The following is a 27,838-nucleotide window of genomic DNA, read 5'->3' on the forward strand; positions in this document are numbered from 1 at the left end:
TTCATGTTCATTTTATGGAATTTGCTAAAAATACAAAGGTTCTGTTGCTCTAAGGAGTAGAAGATTTCAATATTTTGCTAAAAATTGTTACATAAGTTTTAAGTTCAGAGTGATTTTATTAGATTGGATATACTTAATACTGTTTAAATAATCAATACAGGAAATGATTGCTTTTAGTATACAGAAATTATAATTCTCCCTACAGAAGATTAATGATAAAGTCAATGACTTTTGCCCTCAATTGCTAGTGAAAATACAGGAAAACAATTCACATGCAAGATATCCATCAACTGGGAGTCGATTCAGAAGCTTTAAATTTTTATACAAATGGATTTCTCAGATGACAATGGTCTCTTCAGGTTGCTGTAGGAAGGCACTTGTCTTGTAGGGGAGAAAATATTTTGTTGAGTGGTCTATCTCCTTTCTCCTATTCTCCTCTTGGACATCTGTGCCTGAGGGTGCTTGGAGCTCACAATCTGTATTTGTATATGTCTTCATTTTGAATTGTATTTCATAATTTGCACTTTTATGTACCCATTTGTACATTATTTACATAGTCACACAAATCTATATATTTATAAGTTTATGTATATTTTCTTCTTAAAAGTCTAGGTTACTTCTGTCTTTCCTAGAAAATGAACTTGTAGGTGGTGGAGATGATGATGTAGTTCTCTTTGGATGTTATAGATATTAGCTCCCAGAGAAACTGTGCAGGGTATACATTTGTAACAGCTCATAAAGTCTTCACTGTATCTGATCAGTTCCATTTTGGTGTGGGAGTGAAGATTTTCAAATCTCCATGTGTACTCAAGATGTCTGAAAGTGAAAGTGAAAGTCACTCAGTAGTGTCTGACTGTTGCGACCCCATGGACTGTAGCCTGTTAGGCTCCTCTGTCCATTGAATTCTCCAGGCAAGAATTCTGAAGTGGGTAGCCATTTCTTTCTCCAAGTGATCTTCACAACCCAGGGATTGAACCCAGGGCTCCCACATTGTAGGTGGATTTTTGACCATCTAAGCCTAACCATGTCTGAGTTCCTACTAAAGCTCTTCTGTCATGGCTTAGAAGTGTCTCCAGCTCCTCAAAATTGAAGTGTCTCATTGACGAGTCAGTGGATGGGACAGTGCTTGAGAATAACTTGTTCTATAACCCCTTCTCCTGGTCCTTGTGATGAAAATTTGGGGTCTTGCTCTCCTTCCTGTTTGGGAGACTTTTAAACCCTCTAATTCAATTATCTTCTCCCCTTCTCTTATGCCTGGTCTTTGTCCTGAAAGTGGAAAAAACCCAGGTGGTTGATTTCTTTGATTTGTTTTTTTTTCCCCTCCATCTTAAGAATAGGCTGGGAAAGGAAAACTGTCCTTGAGATAAAAAGTGGAGAAAAGAGGAAAAATGAAATTCACTGAGGGCCACCAGATTGATCTTTTATGAAATCACCTACCACACCTATGTTAGAATTTTGTATAACCTACTACATAAAATATCTAAATATAACTGTAAAAAGTACACAGCTAATAATTATGTAATTTAATTTTGATAATTCAGAAGAAACATCAAAGTTTTATAGTACCTCACTTGTTTTAAAACATTAAATGTCCATACACACACACATTCATGTATATATATATTCTAAATTACATATTCTAGGGACTTCCCTGGTGATCTAGTGGTTAAGACTTTGCCTTTCAATGCAGGGGTTGTGGGTTCAATCCCTGGTCAGGAAGCTAAGATCCCACATGCCTCAGGGCCAAAAAACCAAAGCATAAAAACAACAGAAGCAATATTGTAATAAATTCAATAAAGACTTAAAAAAATGGCCCACATCAAAAGAAATAAATTACATATTCTGAATACATATGTATATTTTCCAAATCAATATAATGTATCCTTTTTAATAATTTTATTTACTCTTTTATGTTTGGCTGTGCTGGGTCTTGGTGGCTGTGCTGGCTCTTCTCTTGTAGAGAGTGGGAGTGACTCTCAAGTTGCAATATGTGGGCTTCTCGTTGTGGTGGCACAGGCTCTAGGGGTCACGGGCTTCAGCAGTTGTGGTATGTGAACTCAGTAATCGTGGCTCCAGGGCTCTAGAGCACAGGTTCGATAGTTGTGGCCCATGGGCTTAGTCACTCTGGGTCATGTGGGATCTTCCCGGACTAGGGATTGAACTTGTGTCTTCTGCATTGGCAGACAGATTCTTTACCACTGAGCAAAGCCCCGATATATCGGAAGCCCCGATATAGTCTTTTTGAAAAGAGTTCAGTTATTTTGTTAATGATAAATGTTTAAATGCTCAATAATTTTGGAGTATCTTTGTTATTAAAATTTATTCTATTGAAATGACAGCTTGAAATGTAAAAATCCTATGCAAATTTATAATTCTCTTATTTGCATTTAACTAGGGCTTGGAGAAGGACCATATATGCTGGCAAGTTATGGGCAGACTGGCCTTATTCTGGGAGCTAATATGACCAGTGGAAGCATTTTCTCTCTGCCAAGAAGTAGTATTCATGGCAATTTATTTTTTAATTTTATGATCACTCCAGGCCTTTTCAAAGAGAAGGCATCATGTAAGTAGAATTTGCAACTGAAAATAAAGATGTAGTTTTCCATCGACTCTTTTCATTTATTCATGCAGTAAATATTAATTGGGGAATTTAATATGTTTATGACATCTTTCTATGTGCTCTAAAGGATTTGAAATAAAATAAGACACTGGCACATGAGCCAGCTCTCTCTTTTGTGTATAAAATCATTTCTTTGTTAATCTATTGGCATATATATAGATGCAATTAGAATTGCAATTGTTTGGTTGGGTTTTTGGTCCTTGGTAAAGCACAGCTTCAATATTCATTCTATTAGTCACAGAATTTAATTCAAAACTTTTGACTATTTTTAAAATAGTCCACTGATAATTAACATTTGAAATATTTTAATGTCAGATTAAAGAAAAAAGTCATAATTTAATATCAAGGAAATTAAGAGCATAAATCAAAATCTAGACAGTCATTGAGACAGACTGTTATCCTTACTGGCCTTGTCTGTCTTGGTACTCGGCCCCACATTTCCTGGCTTGCCCCTGGAGATTTATATTGGTCGTATCCACTTTGCATCTGTTCTAACTGATGGTTTGTGTCCCTTTCTGATGCATGATGTTCAGGGTACATTGTTACTGTTCTAACCCTGCTTAGAACTGTGCATGGTGTGTTCTATAAACATAGGAAATATTTATTGAATGAATGAATCTGACCTAACTTTTACTAATTCAGAGAACGCTCCTGATTTTCCAGTTAAAATAAATTGCTTTATTCTTGTAAAACGAGCTCCTTTAGTTCTTTAAATCTGTGAAAACACCTATCATGGTCTAAGTTCTCCTTTATGTGTTAGTTATATATTTTTTCTTTTATAATTTTTAAATTCTTCTTTTCATATTCCAGTGCTCAGTAGAAGGGTTTGTAAATTTTAGCACACAGTGAATGCTTTTTGAATCATTTATTGGACTTGAGGGAGCTCTTTATTGTATAATTTTAAATAATTCATGTTTTTAATAAAAGAATCCTTAGGTTCAAATTAACTAAGACCTAAAGAAATTAATGCCTAAGAAATTAAATCTAAGAGCTCAATTAAGAAACTTATACCATGGATTTTACAAATGTAAGGGAAACTTTTAAAGCACATAACAAAAAAAGCATGATACTGCTCAAATGCTTAGTAGTTGTTCATTAGCTTTTTGATCATCTCTAGGGAAACAGACAATACGGTTGAGCAAATAGTCATTTCTTAATGTAGTAAAATCACTTGAAAGAACATTTGCTCATTAAGAATTCAGTGATATTGAAATGCAGTGACATGTCTAAATTGATCTGTTTCTCTATTTCTTTTTCTTTTCTATCATCCAGTTTAGTCATTTGTAGATTTTGTACATTTGAAAATGTTAAAGCTTGCAAGTGCAAATGTATGTCCAATTAATTATTCAACTATTTGTATGGAGTTGTACATTCTGGAGTCCTAGATTGACATTTCTTTTTTTCTTTTCCTCCATGAACACGATCAATTATTTAAAGAATAGAACTTACGAAAGACTGATATTTTTGGAGCTGTCACTCTTATGCATTGCATTAAAATGTTATTTTTTTCCTTTAGAGATCTGTAGTTCATTCCTAAAATCTTTGAGAATGGCATTAACTATTCATGACAATTGTACAGTTCTATTTTTGTCAACCTTATACATGAATTTTACAATGCCAGTGCTGATGATCCACCTTCTCCAGAGAACCCAGGGAGTTGTCAAACAGACTGCTCTGTTTTCCAGCATTGGCACTTGTTTCCTTGGAATCTGCCGAAAGGCCCAACTACTTTCTCTGTGTCCACGACGACGACACTCTTCGTTTGAAACTGTGGGAAGCAAATTCAGCCTTTCATCGGAGAGCTACATTTTTTCACCATCAGGACCTCTGGATTCCTGGCTACAGTGCTTTTGAGTTATACATCAAGAAAGGCTTTTTCATCATATTGACAGATTCTAGTGCCAAAGCATCAAAATATGATGATTCTGAAGAATTTGAACACTTAAGTAGTTTCAGTGTGGAAGGTATGTGTCCTGAGATGTCCATATATTAAGTAGATAATTTAAGGAGTGACAGAAAATATATTATATTTTTAACTTAAAAATTATTTTAATGTGTATAATTAGTTGTATGACCTTAGTGAGTTTCTTAACCTCCCTATCCTTAAGTTTCTACATCTGTCTAATGGAAGAAATAATACCTACTTTATAGGGTTATTTTGCTACATAAGTTAATGTAGTAAATTGTTTAGAATAGCCTTAAATGACATTGTTTTTTATGATTGCCTCAATTTTTACTTTCAGTGCTGTCTGAGCTTTGGAAACAGAGCTTACCCATGTCTTCTTCTTGTAGAGTTTTGTATCTACTTTTTCTTTCATAGAAGGCGGCTTCTCATTTAGTCTGATTCTTTTATCTCTTTGAATACTTTGGATACTTTGAATACTTTGAACGTGTTCTTTGAATACTTCGGAGTCCAATTCTATTGACCTCTAGATTTTTTTGGTTCAGCAGAATCCCCATCTTATTTCTAGAGATCCTTGCAGTTCTATAGCTATTGGATTTTCTAAATTTCAGAGAGGAATCCTCACTGCCTCAGCCAGTGGTTAAAAGTCATGCTTTATTTTCAAAACCTAAGAGCTCAATATTTGCCTTGGGTCTCCCAAACTTTTTCTTTCTAACCAACTTTTCTAAGTCATTCTAAGAAAGCTAATCATTTGCTTTTTTTGTTGTGGTTAAATTTCTATAAATCTCTTTGGATGTTAGAAAGTTCAAACTGAGCTTCAAATTTTTGCCTATTGAATGGGGATCCTGGTCTCATGAGAAAGAGTCACTGACGTGTATACAATATTCTGTAGAGTAAGTGTGATAGTTTTACTTGAGTTTAATTATTTCCCTTCCATTACACAAATCCACTCCATCATAACCAGACCCAGTGGCCCTACCTGAGCTTTGGACAACTGCAGTCAGTGGCATCATCCGAATCTCAGAAACTCATCTTTGTGGGATTTCCAAACTTAGGAGACACTCTGGGTTTATTCTAGTCTTGGAACCAATCCTCTTTTGTGATCCATGATTCTAGTAACCCAGGTTTAACTATTATTTTAATATTGAGATGCATAAGTGCCTTCCAGAAAGCCTTGTTTTCCTTCTCATACCTTGGAATTAAATTCCGTATCTTAAGTCCAAGTAACATAATCTGGTTCCTGAACTTTCTGCCTTATGGAGCTCTCTTCTTCAGAGATAATCTTGGACTGCTGCAGAAGGACTGCTCTGTGACAGGGGAAGGGGAAAATATTAGCTGAGTTTGCAGGAGAAAAAGCTTCCATTAAGGGAAATTTTTGTAACTACGAGCATGTATTATTAAAATCAATTCATTCATTTACGCCATCAGATAATACTTACCATGTGCAAGGCAATAAGTTAAATTCTGTGAGAAGAACAAAGATGGAGTGTTCTCCTTAAGCTTTATGTCAGGCAATATGTCTTTGGTCTTGCCATTTTCCTAATTGAATTTGGCATGTCACTTGGCTCCCGTTAGCCTCAATTTCCGCATTTATAAAAAGGACATAATATTCACTCAACAGGGTTGTTTCAAGGATAAAATAGAATAATGGACAAAAAGCTATTTTGAAAAACTTAAATTCCAAACAAGTGTGTACTATTATCATGGTACATAGATCAGTGAACACCAACAAAACATAAATAAAGGAAGATGATTTAGAATTGTCCTTAGTCTCCTCCTACCTCTTGCTTTTTTAAATATTTGGAAGAAGAACTGGCATTTTGATGTTCAACCTGAGCATGAAATGCCTTGATCACCAAGCAGTTACACTGTTTCCTCCCCACCCCGCACCTCTGCCACCCTGTCTTTTCCACAGCATTATAATCAAAAAAGGTTCAAACCCTAAAGGGTTTACTATATAAATCACTACATTCCAAGCTGCCCATTAAAAATATACACAATCTAAACTTCATTTTTTTCCCAGAAATCCAGGCAGCAGTGCCTTACAGAAGGATGTGTGAATGGAAATACGAACCTTGTGCCACTCCCTGTTTTAAAACGTGCAGTGACCCTGAAGCTCTTGCGTGTAAATTTCTTCCACCGTAAGTCATGTTTAACCATTAATGAACAGATTCTAGCATTAGCAGATTCTGTTCCCAGTGATTATTTTTTTAGATTAAAAAAATTCTCAAGAATAATTTATTCTAGTTACTCATTCATGAATTTGTTTCATTTTATTCAAGCAGTAGTTATTGAGAGTCTGCTCTATGCCAGCAATTCTTGTAGCTGCTGGGATACAGTATTGAACAAAGTATTTACCTTTCTTTAGCTTCAGCATTTTGCTGCACTGAGGCAAAGAATAAAAAATTAAAATGTAAATATATATAATGTGATCTATTGTTTAGATGGACTTATAATGGACAAAAATAAAGGAAGGGAAAAGGGAGCATAAAACAGGTATGTGTGTTTGCTCATTAATATAGGGTGGTCAGGGAAGAACAGCTTGACAAGGCAGAGGGAACTAGCCATGTGGATATCTAGGGAAAAAGCCTTTCAATCTGAGAAAAGTATAAAGATCCAGGGTGGGAATATGTCTGGTGTGTTTGAGGATGAGCACAGAGGTAGTTAATTGGGGCAAAGTGAACAAAACTGAGAGACATAGGAGAAGAAACCAGAAAAAGTGGCTGGCAAATCATATAGGGCCTTGTAGCCTGTTGTGAGGACTTTGTGTTTTTCTCTGAGTAATGTTCTGGTGTATTTCGGGGCAGAGGAGTGGACTGGGTCCTTCACAAGTTTACACTGGCTATTACACTGACTTTTGGGGAGGGGAAGAACAAGGGCAGAACTGGGCAGTGACACAGACAGGACATGAAGGGAATTTCACAAGGTTGGTAGCCCTGGAGGTTATGGAGGAAGTGAACAGATTCTGCCTGCATTTTGAATTTAAGGCCATAGGGATGCTGATAGATTTAACATCAATTATGAGAGAAAGAGGCTTCCTCAGTGGCTCAGGAGGAGAATCCACCTGTGGTGCAGGAGACGCGGGTTCGATCTCTGGCTTGGGAAGATCCCCTGGAGGAGGGCATGGCAACCCACTCCAGTATTCCTGCCTGGAGAATCCCATGCACAGAGGAGCCTGGTGGGCTACAGTATATAGGGTTACGAAGAGTCAGACACAACTGAAGTGATTGAGCACGCATGCATGCACATGAGAGAAAGAGGAGGTAAGGACTCCAGGTCAGGTCTCAGCGTTTCATTGATTTCAGAAGCATATGAAATTACCATTTTTTGTGGTCAAATCTGGCCAAATATCAACAAAGTCAAATGATTCAATTTAATGGAAGGACTGAGTTGCCAGTTATTGAGATAAGGAAGATATTAGGAGGAGTAGTTTAGAGGAAAAGTTAGGAATGTAGTTTTGAGGATTTTAAATTTGAGACTGAAAATTATTCTTTGGATTTGGTAATCTGAAGAATAGGAAGAGGCAAAATGGAGACTGACAGTGTAACAGCTTTCTTTTTCTTTTTTTTTAAAGCAGTTTTGTTGTAAAGGAGAACAGAGAAATGCAACAGCAGTAGGAGGGAATATTTTTAAATGAATCATATTCCATTAGTTATTTATGAGCTTCTGCTCTACAACAAATACTGGTACTACAGAAGGTTCTGGCATATGAATAAGTGAGATGCAGTCCCTGTTTCAAAGAACTCAAAGTCTTTAGGAAGACTAGCAGACAACTGACAGTGTAGGGGAAAGAGGCCCAGAGGAACAAATGCCACAAGCACAGCACACTGAGGTATTTATATATAATATGACATTCACTGTGCTATAAAATGGGTAATCTCATTGTTCCCGTTTTCAGAAGAGAAAACAAACCAAGGCACAGAGAAGTTAAGCAGCTTGCCTCAGACCACACAGCTTTCAGGCAGCTGAGCCAGAGTTGGAACAACGACATCCTGTCGGGCAACGTGTGCTATGGGAACACAGAGAGAAGGAAACGATACTTTTGTTTATTTTCTCAAAAATGAAAACAGCCAGTTCTTTCTGAAGAGAGGTCTTTACCATTCACTTGGACCCTTCACATTCACAAACCTATTTCCTGTCTCCTCTGGGAGCCATCAGGAGGTGGGGAAATAACAGGGCCTTCAGAGGGAGGAGGGCATGCTGGGAGGAAGGGAGCAAGAGAGATTGCAAGGGAGCAAGAGCAGCCCTGGAACCGGGAAGGAAATGGAGCTATATTTGAAGTGGCATCTAGCCAGTTTGTTTCTTGTGGCGTACACAGTCCAGTGTGGTTGAACCCAGATCTGCAGTGTGTTCACTGTTTGGTCTATAGTTCCCCTGGAGTTTCTGGTTTGGTATGGTTAGCGCGTGGAGCAGAGACTCAGGATGAAACTTCACCCCTGCCAAGCCAAATCTCATCCCTGTCTTCATCACTACTTCTTTTCTACTTCTCCCCTTTTCCTGGCTGAGGCACCTCACTATGGCTCCTTCTGGTCCTTGCTGCCCTGAGAGGAGACTAAGGTACTGGGTTGGCATGTCAACATTGCCCTGCATACCTCCTCCAAGTCCCCAGCAGAACCACCACGCTTGTTCTAGAGGATTTCAGTTTCTGGCACAGAGCAAATGTTGAAAATAAAAATATCTAGTGGAAATGAGAACTTTCCTAAGAAAAGATGCCAACTAGCATATCACAGAGCCCATATGTAAGTAGAGTTATTCCTATTACATAATATACCTATTATAAGAACTGTTCTGCATCTGAGGCATGTTTATCAGTCAGAAGTCGACAAAATTACCAGTTGTATGACAAAGTAAAGGGAGCCCTGCTGTGTGCAACCGTGAAGACATTTTAAAGGAACAAGTTACTGGATTTTGGAAGATATTTTTAAAAGAATAGCTGTGGTTTAGACTTGCATAAAGCAATTGCAAAATAATTGAGTTGCATAAAAACATGGTGGTTATTTAATTTGAGGATAGCCATCTGTCCCTCAATACGCCAGCAAATTTGGAAAACTCAGCAGTGGCCACAGGACTGGAAAAGGGCAGTTTTCATTCCAATCCCAAAGAAAGGCAATGCCAAAGAATGCTCAAACTACCGCACAATTGCACTCATCTCACACGCTAGTAAAGTAATGCTCAAAATTCTCCAAGCCAGGCTTCAGCAATACATGAACCATGAACTTCCAGATGTTCAAGCTTGTTTTAGAAAAAGCAGAGGAACCAGAGATCAAATTGTCAACATCTGCTGGATCATTGAAAAAGCAAGAGAGTTCCAGAAAAACATCTATTTCTGCTTGATTGACTATGCCAAAGCCTTTGACTGTGTGGATCACAATAAACTGTGGAAAATTCTGAAAGAGATGGGAATACCAGACCACCTAACCTGCCTCTTGTGAAATCTGTATGCAGGTCAGGAAGCAACAGTTAGAACTGGACATGGAACAACAAAATGGTTCCAAAATGGAGTACATCAAGGCTGTATATTGTCACCCTGCTTATTTAGCTTATATGCAGAGTACATCGTGAGAAATGCTGGGTTGGAGGAAGCACAAGCTTGAATCGAGATTGCTGGGAGAAAGATCAATAACCTCAGATACGCAGATGACACCACCCTTATGGGCAGAAAGTGAAGAAGAACTAAAGAGCCTCTTGATGAAAGTGAAAGAAGAGAGTGAAAAAGTTGGCTTAAAGCTCAACATTCGAAAAACTTAAGATCATGGCATCTGGTCCCATCACTTCATGGCAAATAGGTGGGGAAACAGTGGAAACAGTGAGAGACTTTATTTTGGGGGGCTCCAAAATCATTGCAGATGGTGATTACAGCCATGAAATTAAAAGACACTTACTCCTTGGAGGGAAAGTTATGACCAACCTAGATAGCATATTAAAAAGCAGAGACATTACTTTGATAACAAAGGTCCATCTAGTCAAGGTTATGGTTTTTCCAGTGGTCATGTATGGATATGAGAGTTGGACTATAAAGAAAGCTGAGTGCCAAAGAATTGATGCTTTTGAAGTGTGGTGTTGGAGAAGACTCTTGAGAGTCCCTTGGACTGCAAGCAGATCCAACCAGTCCATCCTAAAGGAGATCAGTCCTGGGTGTTCATTGGAAGGACTGATGTTGAAGCTGAAACTCCAATACTTTGGCCACCTGATGTAAAGAGCTGACTCATTTGAAAAGACCCTGATGCTGGGAAAGATTGAGGGCAGGAGGGGAAGGGGATGACAGAGGAGGAGATGGTTGGATGGTATCACCGACTCAATGGACAGGGGTTTGGGTGGACTCCGGGAGTTGATGATGGACAGGGAGGCATGGTGTGCTGCTATTCATGGGGTTGCAAAGAGTCGGACACAACTGAGCGACTGAACTGAACTGAACTGTCCCTGATATTTTCAGTAATTTAGTAACTTTTTCTTATGTGCTTGACAAAGTTTAGAGTAGGATAGGAATAACATATACTGGTTAAAGTTTTATTATTTAAGTTTATTTTATGAAACAAATAATTGGTCTCATAAGCTAAGCTATTAAGCTGTTTCTTAAAAACATTTGTGAAGAAACTATCCCAGAGGCGACCACGCAGACTCCTGTTAAAAGAGAAGTCAGCTTTTCTTGGGATAGATTTCCTTCCACGCACAAGTGCCCTCTGGTGGCAACACGTGCCCATAGTATCAAGTTAGTTCATATCCACATTGAATTGGAAAGGGGTTGTGAGTATTTGGGGTCCAAACTTTTCCTTTATGGTTAAGGCGATTGGAAATATTTTACAATACTGAGAGATTTTCCTGGCTGTTCAGTGGTTAAATTTCCATTTTCAATGCAGAGTGTGCCGGTTCAATCTCTGGTCAAGTAACTAAGATTCCATATACCACATAGCCAAAAAAGATTATTTAAATACATAAAATATTAAAAATAGTATTATAGCCTGCTGGTGTATTTGAGAGGCAGAGAAGCAAGCCTTTTAATAACCATCTGTACGTTAATTCTCTCTAGTATGTATGAGTCTAAGAACTGGCTGTACTTGACAGGTATATTTCTTTGGAATCAAAATAAATTGGACTCTGAGACCCAATTGAATGAGAAGGAAGGTGTAGTCTCAGTTATCATCTTGGCTTCATTCCCTTAGAGCAGAAGCATTCAGGATGGTCTCATCTGTTTTGGAGAAGGAAATGGCAACCCACTCTAGTATTCTTGCCTGGAGAATCCCAGGGATGGCGGAGCCTGGTGGGCTGCCGTCTACGGGGTCGCACAGAGTCGGACACGACTGAAGCGACTTAGCAGCATCTGTTTTGGGCTCATGATTCCCAGATCCATTGTTCTTGAAATTTGGGATTCTTGAAAGTGCAATGTGCCACATAAAAGACCAGATGTTTTGGAGCTTGAAATTCAGTCTCCTTAGGCTCATATACGACCATCTCCTCTCTGAGCACTGCTGCTATTTCAGGCACAGGCCCTGAGGCTCTTGAGAGAACTGTAGCCTCTGCCATTCCCCCTCCCTGTCCTCCAAGAAGAACAACCATGTCCCAACTACATGTCTCCCATCCAGAGATTTCTAATTACTTTCCAATGACTTTAGGGCTTAATGATAAGCAGCGACAGCCACTGAACATTCTGATTTTGTTCTGCCAACATCCTTATGAATATTCAAATAGTGTGTCTTATCTTCTTATATGTGAAGGAGTGTAGGAAAATAACAGTATGATGAATATAGAGTAAAATCACAATAAAGGATTCTTCTGCATTTCCAGTAATTTATAGAACATGGCCTTGGTGTGTGCAAATTTAAGTGTATGTTTTGAATGTTCTGTGTTCAAATTCTGCCTCAATCATGAATATTTTGTGATTATCCACTAACTTGTGATTTCATACAATGAGGTATGATGGGATAATAGCAAATGGAGCAATCCTTAGTGTTTGACAAGGAGAATAGAAGAATTTTAGGAAAACTGTATATTAGTTGCATATATTAAATGCAATATATTGTTATATTAAATTTTTTTCTTTAATTTTTTTTCATGTGAAGGATTGAAGGATGCTTGCCCTACTGCCCTAAACATATGATCCTTGATGAAGTCACTCTCAAATGTGTTTATCCAGAAGACTGTAAGTATGAATCTTACTTAACTTATTCTGAAGTGTAAAATACTTGAATATATTTACAGTGGCAAGTAACTATAAAAACAGCATTTTAGACAAACAATAAACCTTCATAAGATACTCCTTCATTGTCTTTCTCAAAGTTTTTTTTTTTGGTTCTGAGTTACTTTTAAAACCATGCAAAGTTTTCTTCTAACATTCCTCCTGCGTCCTCTTCTCCCAAAATATTTTCCTTATATGAACATTCTTATATGAACTGTGTGAGCTTCACTTTAAGCAAAACAGACTAAAGAAGAGTATCTTTGTTTCTTTGTAGGCATACTTCTGATTCCCACAGAACCAGCATTAATTTCACCAGGTAAGCCATCTCTACCCATGTTTAAAAGTATTGTAATTTTAGACATTAAACTTGCTGCTAAGTCACTTCAGTCGTGTTCGACTCTGTGCGACCCCACAGACGGCAGCCCACCAGGCTCCCCCATCCCTGGGATTCTCCAGGCAAGAACACTGGAGTGGGTTGCCATTTCCTTCTCCAATGCATGAAAGTGAAAAGTGAAAGTGAAGTCGCTCAGTCGTGTCCGACCCTTAGCGAACCCATGGACTGCAGCCTACCAGACTTAGCATTATGTAATTTAGATCTTGGCCCACTTAAACAGCAGCTGGTGTTAGTTATACCCAACCCACTAGAGAACCCAGCAGTCACTTTTGTTTCACTAAGTAGCTGTTTACTGGATCAATGAGCCACATCTTCACAATGGTTTCTGCATCTGGTCCGTCTCTGTCCCATTTCAGTTAGTATAGATAATGAGAATGCCCCCCGCATTTTTGCCTAGAGTTTGTTGCTATTCAGCCTCTCAGTCCTGTCCAACTCTTTGTGACCCCATGGACTGCAGCACACCAGGTTTCCCTGTCCTTTACTATTTCCTGGAGTTTGTTCAAACTCATGTCCTTTGAGTCAATGGTGCCATCTATCCATTTCATCCTCTGTCGCCATCTTCTCCTGCCTTCACTCTTGCCCAGCATCAGGGTCTTTTCCAGTGAATGAGTTCTTTGCATCAGGTGGCCAAAGTGTTGGAGCTTCAGCTTGAGCATCGGTCCTTCCAATGAATATTCAGGGTTGATTTCCTTTAGGATTGACTGGTTTGATCTCCAAGGGACTCTCAAGAGTCTTCTCCAATATAGCATGTCAAAAGCATCAGTTCTTCGGTGCTTAGCCTTCTATATGGTCCAACTCTCACATCCATACATGACTACTGGAAAAACCATAGCTTTAACTAAACAGACCTTGTCAGCAAAGTGACTTCTCTGCTTTTGAGTATGCTGTCTAGGTTTGTCATAGCTTTTCTTCCAAGGAGCAAGTATCTTTTAATTTTATGGCTGCAGTCACCATCTGAAGTGATTTTTGAGCCCAGGAAAATAAAATCTGCCACTTCCCCACTGTTTCGCCATCTATTTGCCATGAGGTGAGGGGACCAGATGCCATGATCTTCATTTTTTTTGAATGGTGAGTTTTAGGCCAGCTTTTTCACACTCCTCTTTCACCTTCATCGAGAGGCTCTTTAGTTCTCCCTCACTTTCCTCCATTAAAGTAGTATCATCTGCATATCTAAGGTTGTTGATTTTTCTCCTGGAAATCTTGATTCCAGCTATGATTCATCCACCCCAGCATTTCTCATGATGTACTCTGCATATAAGTTAAATAAGCAGGATGACACTATGCAGGCTTGATGGACTCCTTTCCCAGTTGTGAACCAGTCAGTTGTTCCATGCATGCTAAGTTGCTTCAGTTGTGTTTGACTCTTTATTACCCTATGAACTATAGTCCACTAGGCTCCAGTCCATGGGATTATCCAGGGAAGAATACTGGAGTGAGTTGCCATTTTCTCCTCCAGGGATCTTCCTGATCCAGGGATTAAACCCTCATCTCTTATGTCTCCTGCACTGGTGGGCAGGTTCTTTACCACTAGCCTCACCTGGGAAGCGTATCATTCTAACTATTGCTTCTTGATCTGCATACAGGTTTCTCAAGAGGCAGGTAGGGTGGCCCCTTATTCCTATGTCTTTAAGAATTTTCCAGTTTATTGTGATCCACACAGTCAAAACCTTTAACATAGTCAGTGAAGCAGAAGTAGATGTTGGCATAAATCCTCTTGGATGAGGTTGCTGCCATAGAGACTGCAGACTCCAGGACTGGGCTTCCTTAGGCCAAGCAACTAAGGAGCCTCACCCATCAGCAGAAAATTGGATTAAAGATTTACTGAGCATGGCTCTGCCCACCAGAGGAAGACCCATTTTCCCCACAGCCAGTCTCTCCCCTTAGGAAGCTTGCATAAGCCTCTCTTATTTTTATCCATCAGAGGGCAGACAGAAGAAGCAAGAACTGCAATCCCATTTTAGTCTGTAAAAATGTCATATTCTCTGGAAGTTACAACATCTAATAAACCATGAACCCAGCTTTTAGGACCAAGCAATAGAAGTTTTTATTCTACTTTATTATGATATGTTGTTAAAAACTATAAAATAAGTTATTTATAAAATTTATTAAAAAAGTTTTCTCTGACGTCATTGTGGTAGGCTGAATAATGGCCCCCCAAAGATGTTCATGTCATCATCTCCAGAATTTGTGAAAATAGGATCTTGCGTGCTGAAGATGTGATGAAGTTAAGAATTTTGAGATGGGGAAGTTTTCCTGAATTATCTGTGTGAGCCCAGTGTAATCACAAAGATCCTTATAAAAGAGAAGGAGGATGATCAGCGTCAGAGGAGATAATGCATGTGAGAAGTCAGAATTAGCAGGGAAGGACAAAGGGATAGGGGGAAGAAGGGAGAGAGAGAGAGACCGAGATTTGAAAATATTATTCTGTGGTTTTGAAGATGGAGGAAGGGACCATGATGCATCAATATATTCATGAAATACATAGTTGGAAAAGCAAGGAAACAAATTCTTCCATAGAGACTCTAGAAGGAATACAGCCATTGCTGATACCTTGATTTTAGGATTTCTGACTTCCAGAACCACAAAATAATAATTTGGTGATGTTTTAAACCACTAAACTTGTAATAATTTGTTTATAGCAGCCACAGGAAACTAATATGGTCATTTTAGATAGTATCAACAATGGATACTGCAATTACAGCTAGACAAAATTTCAGCCATACATTTTGGCACAAGGAGTTCATCAAAGCTGTATATTGTCACCCTGCTTATTTAACTTATATGCAGAGTACATCATGTGAAATACCGGGCTGGATGAGGTGTGAGCTGGAATCGAGATTGCTGTGGGAAATATCAATAACCTCAGATATTTGGGTGACACCATCCTTATGGCAGAAAGCAAAGAGGAACTAAAAAACCTCTTGATGAAGGTGAAAGAGGAGGGTGAAAAAGATGGCTTAAAACTCATCATTGAAAAAACAAGGATCATGGCACCTGGTCCCATCACTTCATGGCAAATAAATGGAGAAACAATGGAGACAGTGACAGACTTTATTTTCTTGGGCTCCAAAATCACTGCAGATGGTGACTGTGTGTGTGTGCTCAGTCATGTCCAACTCTTTGCAACTCCATGGATTGTAGCCCATCAGGCTCCTCTGTCCATGGAATTTTCCAGGCAATAATTCTAAAGTGGGTTGCCATTTCCTTCTCCAAGATGGTGACTGCAGCTATAAAGTTAAAAGATAGCTTCAGAAGTTGGTGATGGACAGGGAAGCCTGGCATTCAGCAGTCAATGGGGTCGCAAAGAGTCCGACATGACTGAGCGACTGAACTGAACTGCTCCTTGGAAGAAAAGCTATGACAAACCTAGACAGCATATTAAAAAAGCAGAGACATTACCTTGCAAAGAAAGATTCAAATAGTCAAAGGTATTATTTTTCCAGTAGTCATGTATGGATGTGAGAGTTGGGCAATTAAGAAGGCTGAGTGTGGAAGAACTGATGCTTTGAACTGTGGTGTTGGAAAAGACTCAGAGTGACTAAAAAACAACAGTCCCTCAGACTTTGAATATTTTGGAGACATCTTTATTACTAACAAAAAACTTTAGAAGGCATCTTACAAATATGTTTCAGTTCAGTCGCTCAGTCGTGTCTAACTCTTTGCAACCCCATGGACTGCTGCATGCCAGGCTTCCCTGTCTACCACCAACTCCCGAAGCTTTCTCAAACTCATGTCCATCGAATTGGTGATGCCATCCAACCATCTCATCCTCTGTCGTCCCCTTCTCCTCCTGCCCTCAATCTTTCCCAGCATCAGGGTCTTTTCCAATGAGTCAGCTCTTCACATCAGGTGGCCAAAGTATTGGAGTTTCAGCTTCAGCATCAGTCCTTCCAATGAATATTCAGGACTGATTTCCTTTATGATTGACTGGTTGGATCTCCTTGCAGTCCTTAGACTCACAAGAGCTTTCTCCAACACCATAGTTCAAAAGCATCAATTCTTCAGCGCTCAGCTTTCTTTATAGTCCAACTCTCACATCCATACATGACTACTGGAAAAACCATAGCTTTGACTAGATGGACCTTTGTTGGCAAAGTAATGTCTCAGCTTTTCAATATGCTGTCTAGGTTGGTCATAGCTTTTCTTCCAAGAAGCAAGCATCTTTGAATTTCATGGCTGCAATCACCATCTGCAGTGATTTTGGAGCCCCCCAAAATAAAGTCTCTCATTGTTTCCATTGTTTCCCCATCTATTTGCCCTGAAGTATTGGGACTGGATGCCACGATCTTCATTTTCTGAATGTTTACCAGTCATATTTTCCCTTTCCTTGGATACCTTCTTTACCATATCCTCAACTGGGTTCTTGATTAGTCCATAGCATCATCTATTCTGCTTGCAAGGAAAACATTCTAGAGATTCACTGGGAAATGAATCACCCTTGCTATGTATTTTAAGAATTCAACAAAATTTGTAACTCCTAAGCAGTCTTTAGTAATACTGTTGATATTTCTACCAGTTCAAACAAATATGTTGACACCATCAAGGCAGTAAGGTGCCTCAAAGCCAGTACTCTGGAATCAGGATTCCCAAGTTCAAATTCTGCCTTTGACACTTACCAGCTTACTTCTCTACAGCTTAGTCTGCTTATCTGTAAAATGACAATAATATTATCTACTTTACAGGGTTCTTGTTAGAATTAAGTGAAATAATTTATATAAAATTTCTGATCATGGTGTCTGTCACAAATGAATTTTATACATGATCAATACCACTTCACTAATGTTGGGGACCTCTTTATTTCCTTCAGGTCCAGAAATGATTACTCCATCAGACTTCACTGCAATTGTCATGCTAACGACGACGACAGGTTTGGAATGTGAGGTATGACTGAGTAATGTCTACAGCTATCTGTCTTTTCCTGATTGTGTCTATTAATGTTTCTGTATCACTATCCAAATGCTATTAAAATTCTCTTGGTATGCTCTCAAGTCTTTCTTTGTTAAATTAACTATGCCTTACATTTTAACAATTGTATTTCCTTAACTGTTAGATATTTCTTAATAATTAGATTCTGGTTACACTAAGAAAAATAAAATGAAATGCAAATGAAGTCTTAAAGGTGATTCCTTAATAACAATAAGTTTGTAATAATTAGGTGTAATAATAATTACATGTGTTAATTTAATACTCTTATTAATTTATTAATTTGATAACAATAATTAAGTGTGATTCTTTAATAACTCTTTAATGATGATAATTCCTTATAGTAATAAAGGATATATTTTCAGTTTCTCTGTAAATTAGGCATTCAAAAATATTTATCAAGCAGCTACTATATGCCATCTGTTGATCTGTGCACATGTTCAGTTATGTCTGACTCTGTGCAACCCTTTGAACTGTAGCCCACCAGGCTCCTCTGTCCATGGGATTATCCAGGCAAGAATATTGGAGTGGGTTGCCGTTTTCTCCTCCAAGGGATCATCCTGACCCAGAGCGCAAACCCTCACCTCCTGTGTCTCCTGCATTGCAGGCATATTCTTTACCTGCTGAACCACTGGGGCACTGTACAAAATGATGAAGATATATGAGTAAGCAAAAAAAGATAAGGTCATTGAATCCCAGAGCTAGTAATTGTCTTGGCTGAGACTTGAGAAATTATCTCCTTACTCCAAATATGCCACTTGTTCTGGTAAACCAATTATTTATCCAACTAATATTTATTCAGCACTAACTATTGCTGGCTAGGAGCTATTCAGGTAAATTACTGCTTTCACAGAGTTTACATTTTATTGGATTCTGAAGTAGCCAATAAGCACATTTAATTTGCCAAGTTATATAAAACATTAGAGATTGTTGCTCAGGAGAAAAATAAAACTATTTAAAATGAAATGATTTTCACTGATCCTCATTAATAGAGTAACTGTTACTTTAAAGAAAAAAATCTGAAGAAGTTGAGAGAGTGAACCATGCAAAGAACCATGCAAAGCAATCCAGGCAGAGGGATCAGCAAGTGCAAAGGTCCTGATCTGAGAATGTACCTAACATCTTAAAACAATGAAAGAATGGCAAGGAGGTCATGCAGTAAGTACACAGTAAAATAGTAGGAAATAGATTATGTAAGGCCTTGTGGCGGAGAAGGCAATGGCACCCCACTCCAGTACTCTTGCCTGGAAAATCCCACGGACGGAGGAGCCTGGTAGGCTACAGTCCATGGGGTTGCTAAGAGTCGGACACGACTGAGCGACTTCATTTTCACTTTTCACTTTCATGCATTGGAGAAGGAAATGGCAACCCACTCCAGTGTTCTTGCCTAGAGAATTCCAGGGATGGGGGAGCCTGGTGGGCTGCCATCCATGGGGTCGCACAGAGTCGGACATGACTGAAGCGACTTAGCAGCAGCAGCAGCAGCAGCAGCAAGGCCTTGTGGATGATTGTCAAGACTGTGGCTTTCATTCTAAGTGACTTAGGAAGAGCAAAGGGAGATTTTTGAGCAGAGGAATTATATGATCTGATTTGTTTCAGGATCATTTCAGCTTCTGTGTTGACAGTAGGGTGTAAAGAGACAGTAGAACCAGTTATAAGAGGTTATTGCAGGAATTTAGACAAGAGATTGATGGTGATAGCAGTGAAGATGGTGAGAAATGCCTGGATTCTGGATCTATTCTGAAGAGAGGCTGTAGAAATTGCTGAAGAATTAGATATGGGGTGTGAATAAAAAGGGGCTTCCCAAGTGGCACCAGTGGTTAAGAACCCACATGCTAGTGCAGGAGACATAAGAGACACAAGTTTGATCCCTGGGTTGGGAAGATTCCCTGGAGCAGGGCACGGCAATCCACTCCAGTATTCTTGCCTGGAGAATCTCAAGGACAGAGGAATCTGGCAGGCTATCATCCATAGGGTCACAAAGAATCGGACATAACTGAAGCAACTTAATATGCATGTACACGCTAAAATGAAAAAGAGGCATTAAGAATTCTAAGAGTTTTGCCTTGAACAACTGAAGGATAAAGTTGATATTAATCAGAATGGAGAAATTGTGGGAAGTGAAGGTCTAGGGTGGGTATAGCCAAGAGTTCAGTTTCTCCATGTAAAGGTAAGGATTCCTCTTAGACGTCAAAAGGCTATTAATATGTGTATACAGATTTGGTGAACACAAGTAAAGTTTAGTGCAGAGATCCAGTTACGTTGAAATTTTCATATTTCTCAGTGGGCAAATGTTATTTAATATTGTGGGATTAGATGAGGTCACAAAGGGATTGAGTGTAGTCATGGAAGAGAGAGGGACCACTACAACTTCAACAGACTGAGAAACAATGACAAACACGTAAAGGATATTAACCACTGAAATAGGAGAAAATGGAGGAAGGTGTAGGTGATCTGGTAGCCAAGGAAAGAAAAGCATTAAGAAAGATGGTGTAATAAGCTGTACTAAATATGCCAGTAGATCAAATCTGAGTTTAAAGATTTTTTACTAGAGTGGAAGGTATAGATTCTTTAGGTAGTTTAGACGTTGTTTAGGGGTTTTAGTTTTCTGCTAACTGCTTTCATTTTCTTGGTTAAATGGAAAAGAAGATCAATATCTAGGAATTGATCCAATTCATACACAGATAAGTTTGCAAGATTGAATTTGACTATTTGCCTACCTTTGGCTTTTAAATTAAGAAGTCTTCACTTAATAATTTTACTATTTAGAAAATTATTAACCTCTTATCCTTTTTATTTTATCATGTATAACATTAGAATGATAGAAACCAATCTACAAAATCTAGGGAGCTTAAATGAAAAGAAATACTTCATTAGTGCATGATACGTAATAGGTGCTAAAGAGGTGTTAATTTTTCTTCCTCCATCCCCTGAGATACAGTGTGAAGTAGTGGTCAACAGCACTGATTTTTCAGAGTAACAATGCCTGAATTTAAGTTCTCATTCACTATCTACTAGCTATGAAACTCAGGGAATTTAGTTTGACCTTAAACCTGATTTTCTATCTATGAAATAGGGAAAAATTTTAATACCTACCTCAGAGGGTGTTTTTGTGGAAATAAAATGGACTAATTAGAACAATGTCTAGAGCATAATAAGTGGTATGATATTTATCATTGCTACAATTATTACAGAATATAATTTATAAACTTTGAAAAATCTTCAACTTTATCTAGAAGTCTGTAAGATATAAGTAAAAAAATAAATTTTAATGATTCTATCCAGATACTGCCCAGCTGATATCACATTTGATTTTTAATGAAATATTTGGATAATATTGTTGTAATTTTTTAAACTGACATTAACAGAAGTCTTAATCATAGTAGCTTTATGCAACATAATGTGAAAGGTCAATTGCCACTGTTTTAAGTCTGCTTGCAGAACACTAATCTAGATAATTCAGGACAAGACTTCAGTTTTCTCAGAAGTTGGGTATGTGGGCAGTTCTGATATCAAATCAATATTAAGGTAAGTTAAATGAATCATACTGCTGAGTATTTTAGAGAAGATACCTCAACAAAAGCATTGTGAAATTTTCATTGTTCATCTTTCAAAAGATTTTGTATTTAGGAAGCATATACTGTAGGCAATGTGAATGGGAAATTTAAAAATTAAAACATTAGTTGAAAATGGAAAAAAAATGCATTAATTTTCTTTTTTATTAACAGCCTCTACAATTTGATCCTGTTTATAATTGTAGCCAATATATATGCCTTAACATGGAATGGAAGTTGTACAACTGGTCTCTTAATTGCCCAAAGGACTTGGAAATGCCTGACTGTGGTTTCCGGGGAAGACCTGTTCAAGTGAACAGTGATATCTGTTGCCCTGAGTGGGAATGTCCATGTGAGTTTGCATTTCTTATGTGGCAATCAATTTTAAATCAGGGGAGATGGTTATTTTTTTGAAGCTGTCACTTCATCAAGTCAAAGTTCATTTGACTTATGATTTTGGTTTTCAATAACTTTCAGAGTTGCTTTTTGTCAAACATAATAAAACCAATTTGAAAGATGTTTTTAAAGGAGAAGTTATTACTGTAACATAAATAATTAGTTAATAGACTAAATCTACTCTCTATCACTTTTTAGGTCGGTGTTCCATGTTGTCAGAACTCAGCATTATTACTTTTGATGGAAATAATGCAGCATTATATAGCATGGCTTCTTATATCTTAGTAAGAATTCCTGGGGAAGTTATAGTTGCTCATATTGAAAAATGTTCTATGAATCAGGTAAGTCATAATTTATTCTTGTGTCATTTATTCATAAATCTAGTAGCTGAAGTATGTCACAACATTAAGTATTTCCACAATAAGAAGGGACTCAAAAATTCACTGAGATTTATCTTCTGGTATTTAAATATATTTCAAGTGAATATATTTAAAGGCATATAATATTAATCCAAATAATGTTTTTAAAAGTCAAGTAGTGTATTTTTTTTAATGTTTTTTCTTTATATCTTTTTTTTTTTCAGAATGGAAACTCATTTAAAAAGCCAGTGAGTATTTGCAAAATGTTTAGTAAATTACTTCTATTTATTGCTAAAATTATGTTTAACTCCATAAAGTTTCAATTTTTTTTCAAATGAAGGCTTCCTCTGGAAGAGTCTCTGGACTTTGTTTTAAGAAGTTAAATTTGACCACATCTCTACATAAAGTACTTGTCAATCGGGTAGCAAGAAAGGTAGGAACACAAAGTTAAAACATATCTTCACCTTAGATGAAACTGAGAAATTATGAAAGTACAGTTATTTCCGAAAAGAGGGGAATTAAGCATATCACTGGATTCTCATTGCTGTCATGTCTAATCATTCTTTTTACAGACAGTACACAAATGTGTTTCATAATCTTATATGTCTCCTATAATAACCTGCCAACTGTTGCAAATGTTTTTCCCTTTGTGAGGTTAACTGAAACTGCCATGTTAAACATTCTAAAGCTCTCTGGATAATGTGAGTTGCCAAGCTTCCTAGTGTTAGAGTTAATGTTACTGTTTCAAATTAGACAAAGTAGAAATGAGGTGAAAGAGGGGATCATAAGGTTGCAAAGAGTAGCAGGCAGCCAAGAATACCAGAATGAAGACTACTGAGAGAACAAATGGAAAGAGTAGTTTTGAAATATTGATACCATTAATTGATAGCTAAAATAAGAAAAAAAAAAGAAGGACTATTTAAAGTTATTGAAATAAATGGAAGAAGAGCAATGCATCATTAAAAAGTTGGAAAGGGGCCTTTTGATTTTTCAGGAAAAACCTTTATCCCAAGGAATTATGCTTACCCAATAGGAGTATTGAAAGCTGGATGCTTCATTCAGATATATAGTGCAGTGCCTGCTCAGTCGTGTCTGACTCTTTCCAACCCTGTGGACTGTAGCCCACAAGGCTACTCTGCCCGTTGGATTCTCCAGGCAAGAATATTGGAATAGGGTACCATTTTCTTCTTCAGGGATCGTCCCAACCCACAGATTGAACCCACGTCTCTTACGTCTCCTGCATTGGCAGGCAGATCCTTTACCACTAGCACCACCTGGGAAGCCCTCAGATATACGCAGTGCTCTCAAAAATAGAAGAAAGTAATATATAAAAATTTAGCTCAAAATGGCTGAGATGTTATACGTTTTTCAGAAATAATTCTGTTAGTACAGGCCATAGATTCTGAACTGGAAACAGTGTTAGAGTGAGTCTATATAGAGTAAAATGTCAGAAAGTTTAGCAGCAGTGACCCTGTAGGAGACTGATCTAGACTTGCCTATGAGTGTCCAGGAGTCTCCGGCGGAGGCATGGGTCAGTGGTGGCCTGCTGCAGAGTCGGGGGCACTGAGGTCGGCAGTATGTGCATGGGACCTTTTGAAGGAGGTCGCCATCATCTTCATTACCTCCACCATAGTTTGGTCTCAGGTCAAACAACAGGGAGGGAACACAGCCCTTCCTGCCCATCAACAGAAAATTGGATTAAAGATTTACTGAACATGGCCCCGCCCATCAGAACAAGACCCAGTTTTCCCCTCAGTCAGTCTCTCCCATCAGGAAGCTTCCATAAGCCTCTCATCCTTCTCCATCAGAGGACAGACAGAATGAAAACCACAATCACAGAAAACGAATCAAACTGATCACATGGACCACAGCCTTGTCTGCTGCTGCTGCTGCTGCTAAGTCACTTCAGTCGTGTCCAACTCTGTGCGACCCCATAGATGGCAGCCCACCAGGCTTCCCTGTCCCTGGGATTCTCCAGGCAAGAACACTGGAGTGGGTTGCCATAACTCAATGAAACTATGAGCTATGCTGTGAAGGGGCACCCAAGGCAGACAGGTCATGGTGGAGAGTTCTGACAAAATGTGGTCCATTGGAGAAGGGAATGGCAAACCACTTCAGTATTCTTGAATTGAGAAGCCCATGAAAAGGCAAAAAGATATGACACTAAAAGATGAACTCCCCAGGTCAGTAGGGGCCGAATATGCTACTGGAGAAGAGTAGAGAAATACTCCAGAAAGAATGAAGAGACAGAGCCAAAGCAAAAACAACCCCCAGTTGTGGATGTGACTAGTGATGAAAGTAAAGTCTGATACTGTAAAGAACAATCTTACATAGGAACCTGGAATGTTAGGTCCATGAACCAAGGCAACTTGGAAGTGGTCAAACAGGAGATAGCAACAGTGAACATCAACATTTTAGGAACAGTGAACTAAAATGGACTGAAATGGGCAAATTTAACTCAGATGACCATTATATCTACTACTGTGGGCAATAATCCCTTAGAAGAAATGGAGTAGCCCTCATAGTCAATAAAGAGTCCAAAATGCAGTACTTGGATGCAGTCTCAAAAATGACAGAATGATCTCAGTTTGTTTCTGAGGCAAACAATTCAATATCACAGCAATCTAAGTATATGCCCCAATCAGTAATGCTAAAAAAGCTAGAGTTGAAAAGTTCTATGAAGACCTACAAGATCTTCTAGATCTAACACCCCAAAAAGATGTCCTTTTCGTTATAGGGGACTGGAATGCAAAAGTAGGAAGTCAAGAGATATCTGGAGTAACAAGCATATTTGGTCTTGGAGTATAGAATGAAGCAGGGCAAAGGCTAACAGAGTTTTGTCAAAGAATGCACTGGTCATAGCAAACACCCTCTTGCAACAACACAAGAGAAGACTCTACACATGGACATCACCAGATGGTCAATACTGAAATCAGATTGATTATATTCTTTTGAGCCAAAGATGGAGAAGCTCTATACAGTCAGCAAAAACAAGACGGGGAGCTGACTGTGGCTCAGATCATGAACTCCTTATTGCAAAATTCAGACGAAAATTGAAGAAAGTAGGGAAAACCATGACACCATTCAGGTATGACCTAAATCAAATCCCTTACGATTATACAGTAGAAGTGACAAATAGATTCAAGGGATTAGATCCAATAAACAGAGTGCCTGAAGAACTGTGGATGGAGGTTCCTGACATTGTATAGCAGGCAGTTATCAAGACCATCCCCAAGAAAAAGAAATGCAAAAAGGCAAAATGGTTGTCTGAGGAGGCCTTACAAATAGCTGTGAAAAGAAGAGAAGGGAAAGGCAAAGGAGAAAAGAGATATACCCATTTGAATGCAGAGTTCCAAAGAATAGCAAGTAGAGATAAGAAAACCTTCTTCAGTGGCCAAAGCAAAAAAAATAGAGGAAAACAATAAAATGAGAAAGACTAGAGATCTCTTAAAGAAAATGGGAGATACCAAGGGAACATTTCATGCAAAGTTGGACACAACAAAGGACAGAAACGATATGGACCTAACAGAAGCAGAAGATATTAAGAACAGGCAGCAAGAAAACACAGAAGAACTATACAAAAAAGATTTTCATGACCCAGATAACCATGATGGTGTGATCACTCACTTAGAGCCAGACATCCTGGAATGTGAAGTCAAGTGGGCCTTAGGAAGCATCACTATGAACAAAACTAATGGAGGTGATGAAATTCCAGTTGAGCTATTTCAAATCCTAAAAGATGATGCTGTGAAAGTGCTTCATTCACTATGCCAGCAAATCTGGAAAACTCAGCCATGGCCATAGGACAGGGAAAGGGCAGTTTTCATTCTAATCCCAAAGAAAGGCAATGCCAAAGAATGTTCAGACTACCACACAATTGCACCCATCTCACATGTTAGCAAAGTAATGCTCAAAATTCTCCAAGCCAGGCTTCAAAATTATGTGAACCATGAACTTCCAGATGTTCAAGCTGGATTTAGAAAAGGCAAAGGAACCAGAGATCAAATTGCCAACATCCATTGGATCATCAAAACAGCAAGAGAGTTCCAGAAAAACATCTAATTCTGCTTTATTGACTATGCCAAAGCCTTCAACTGTGTGAATCACAACAAATTGTGGAAAATTCTTAGAGATGGTAATACCAGACTACCTTACCTGCCTCCTGAGAAATCTTTGTGCCGGTCAAGAAGCAACAGTTAGAACTGGACATGGGACAACAGACTGGTTCCAAATAGGAAAAGGAGTACGTCAAGGCTGTATATTGTCACCCTGCTTGTTTAACTTCTATGCAGAGTACCTCATGTGAAATGCCAGGCTGGATGAAGCACAAGCTGGAATCAAGATTGCTGGGAGAAATATCAATAACCTCAGATACGCAGATGACATCACACTTATGGGAGAAAGCGAAGAAGAACTAAAGAGCCTCTTGATGAAAATGAAAGAGGAGAGTGAAGAAGTTGGCTTAAAACTCAACATTCAGAAGATTAAGATCATGGCATCTGGTCCCATCACTTCATGGCAAATAGATGGGGAAACAATGGAAACAATGAGAGACTTTGTTTTTTGGAGCACCAAAACCACTGCAGATGGTGACTGCAGCCATGAAATTAAAAGACATTTGCTCCTTGGAAGAAAAGCTATGACCAATCTAGATGGCATTTCAAAAAACAGAGACATTACTTTGCCAGCAAATGTCCATCTAGTCAAAGCTATGGTTTTTCCAGTAGTCATGATGTATGGATGTAAGAGTTGGACTATAAAGAAAGCTGAACATCAAAGAATTGCTGCTTTTGATCGGTAGTGTTGGAGAACTCTTGAGAGTCCCTTGGACTGCAAGGAGATCCAACCAGTCCATCCTAAAGGAAATCAGTCCTGAATATTCATTGGAAGGACTGATGCTGAAACTGAAACTCCAATACTTTGGCCATTTGATGCGAAGAACTGATTCATTGGGAAAGACCCTGATGCTGGGAAATTTGAAGGCAGGAGAAGGGGACAACAGAGTATGAAATGGTTGGATGACATCACTGACTCGATGGCCATGAGTTTGAACAAGCTCTGCGAGTTGGTGATGGACAGGGAAGCCCGGCATGCAGCAGTCCATGGGGTTGCAAAGAGTCATACAAAACTGAGTGACTGAACTGAACTGAAACTTAAAATTGAATGCATGGCTTTTTTGGATGCTAGAGTATCTATATATATCTTTGACTTTAATAAGGTTGGCATATACTAGTGGGTAGGAAATATGCTTGAACCTGGTCAGCACCATGGTTGTGAACATTTCGCTGGAAGGGCTTGTTTTCGGCTTCAGTTGAAACCTTATTAACTTAAAAAATCATTTAGTGAGTTTATGTGATAAAATGAAACAGGTCCTGATCTCAAGTAACTTGCAGTTGTGTGTGGGGCGCATACATGTAATTTTCTGCCAATTAAAGGCAGCAGGAACTAAAACAATCGAGTCATGACTAAGATATCATGGAAACAGAAATAAGGCTCATTTAAATGCCATGTATGGG

General features: G+C 38.6%; 1 protein-coding gene across 1 annotated transcript in view; it reads left to right on the forward strand.

Moving 5' to 3' along the window:
- OTOGL (otogelin like) overlaps window positions 1-27,838 on the forward strand; it is a 431,190-nt gene that overhangs the window by 363,164 nt on the left and 40,188 nt on the right. Inside the window, exons 35-44 of the mRNA XM_081593187.1 lie at window positions 2,396-2,563; window positions 4,306-4,584; window positions 6,547-6,664; window positions 12,581-12,660; window positions 12,971-13,012; window positions 17,898-17,971; window positions 21,742-21,919; window positions 22,162-22,304; window positions 22,547-22,570; window positions 22,663-22,755. Coding sequence (XP_081449313.1) covers window positions 2,396-2,563; window positions 4,306-4,584; window positions 6,547-6,664; window positions 12,581-12,660; window positions 12,971-13,012; window positions 17,898-17,971; window positions 21,742-21,919; window positions 22,162-22,304; window positions 22,547-22,570; window positions 22,663-22,755 — 1,199 coding nt within the window. The remainder of the gene's footprint in view (window positions 1-2,395; window positions 2,564-4,305; window positions 4,585-6,546; window positions 6,665-12,580; window positions 12,661-12,970; window positions 13,013-17,897; window positions 17,972-21,741; window positions 21,920-22,161; window positions 22,305-22,546; window positions 22,571-22,662; window positions 22,756-27,838) is intronic.

Source organism: Giraffa tippelskirchi, chromosome 4 (genome assembly GCF_054371585.1).
Source record: "Giraffa tippelskirchi isolate mGirTip1 chromosome 4, T2T-mGirTip1v1.2.pri, whole genome shotgun sequence".
NCBI lineage: Eukaryota > Metazoa > Chordata > Mammalia > Artiodactyla > Giraffidae > Giraffa > Giraffa tippelskirchi.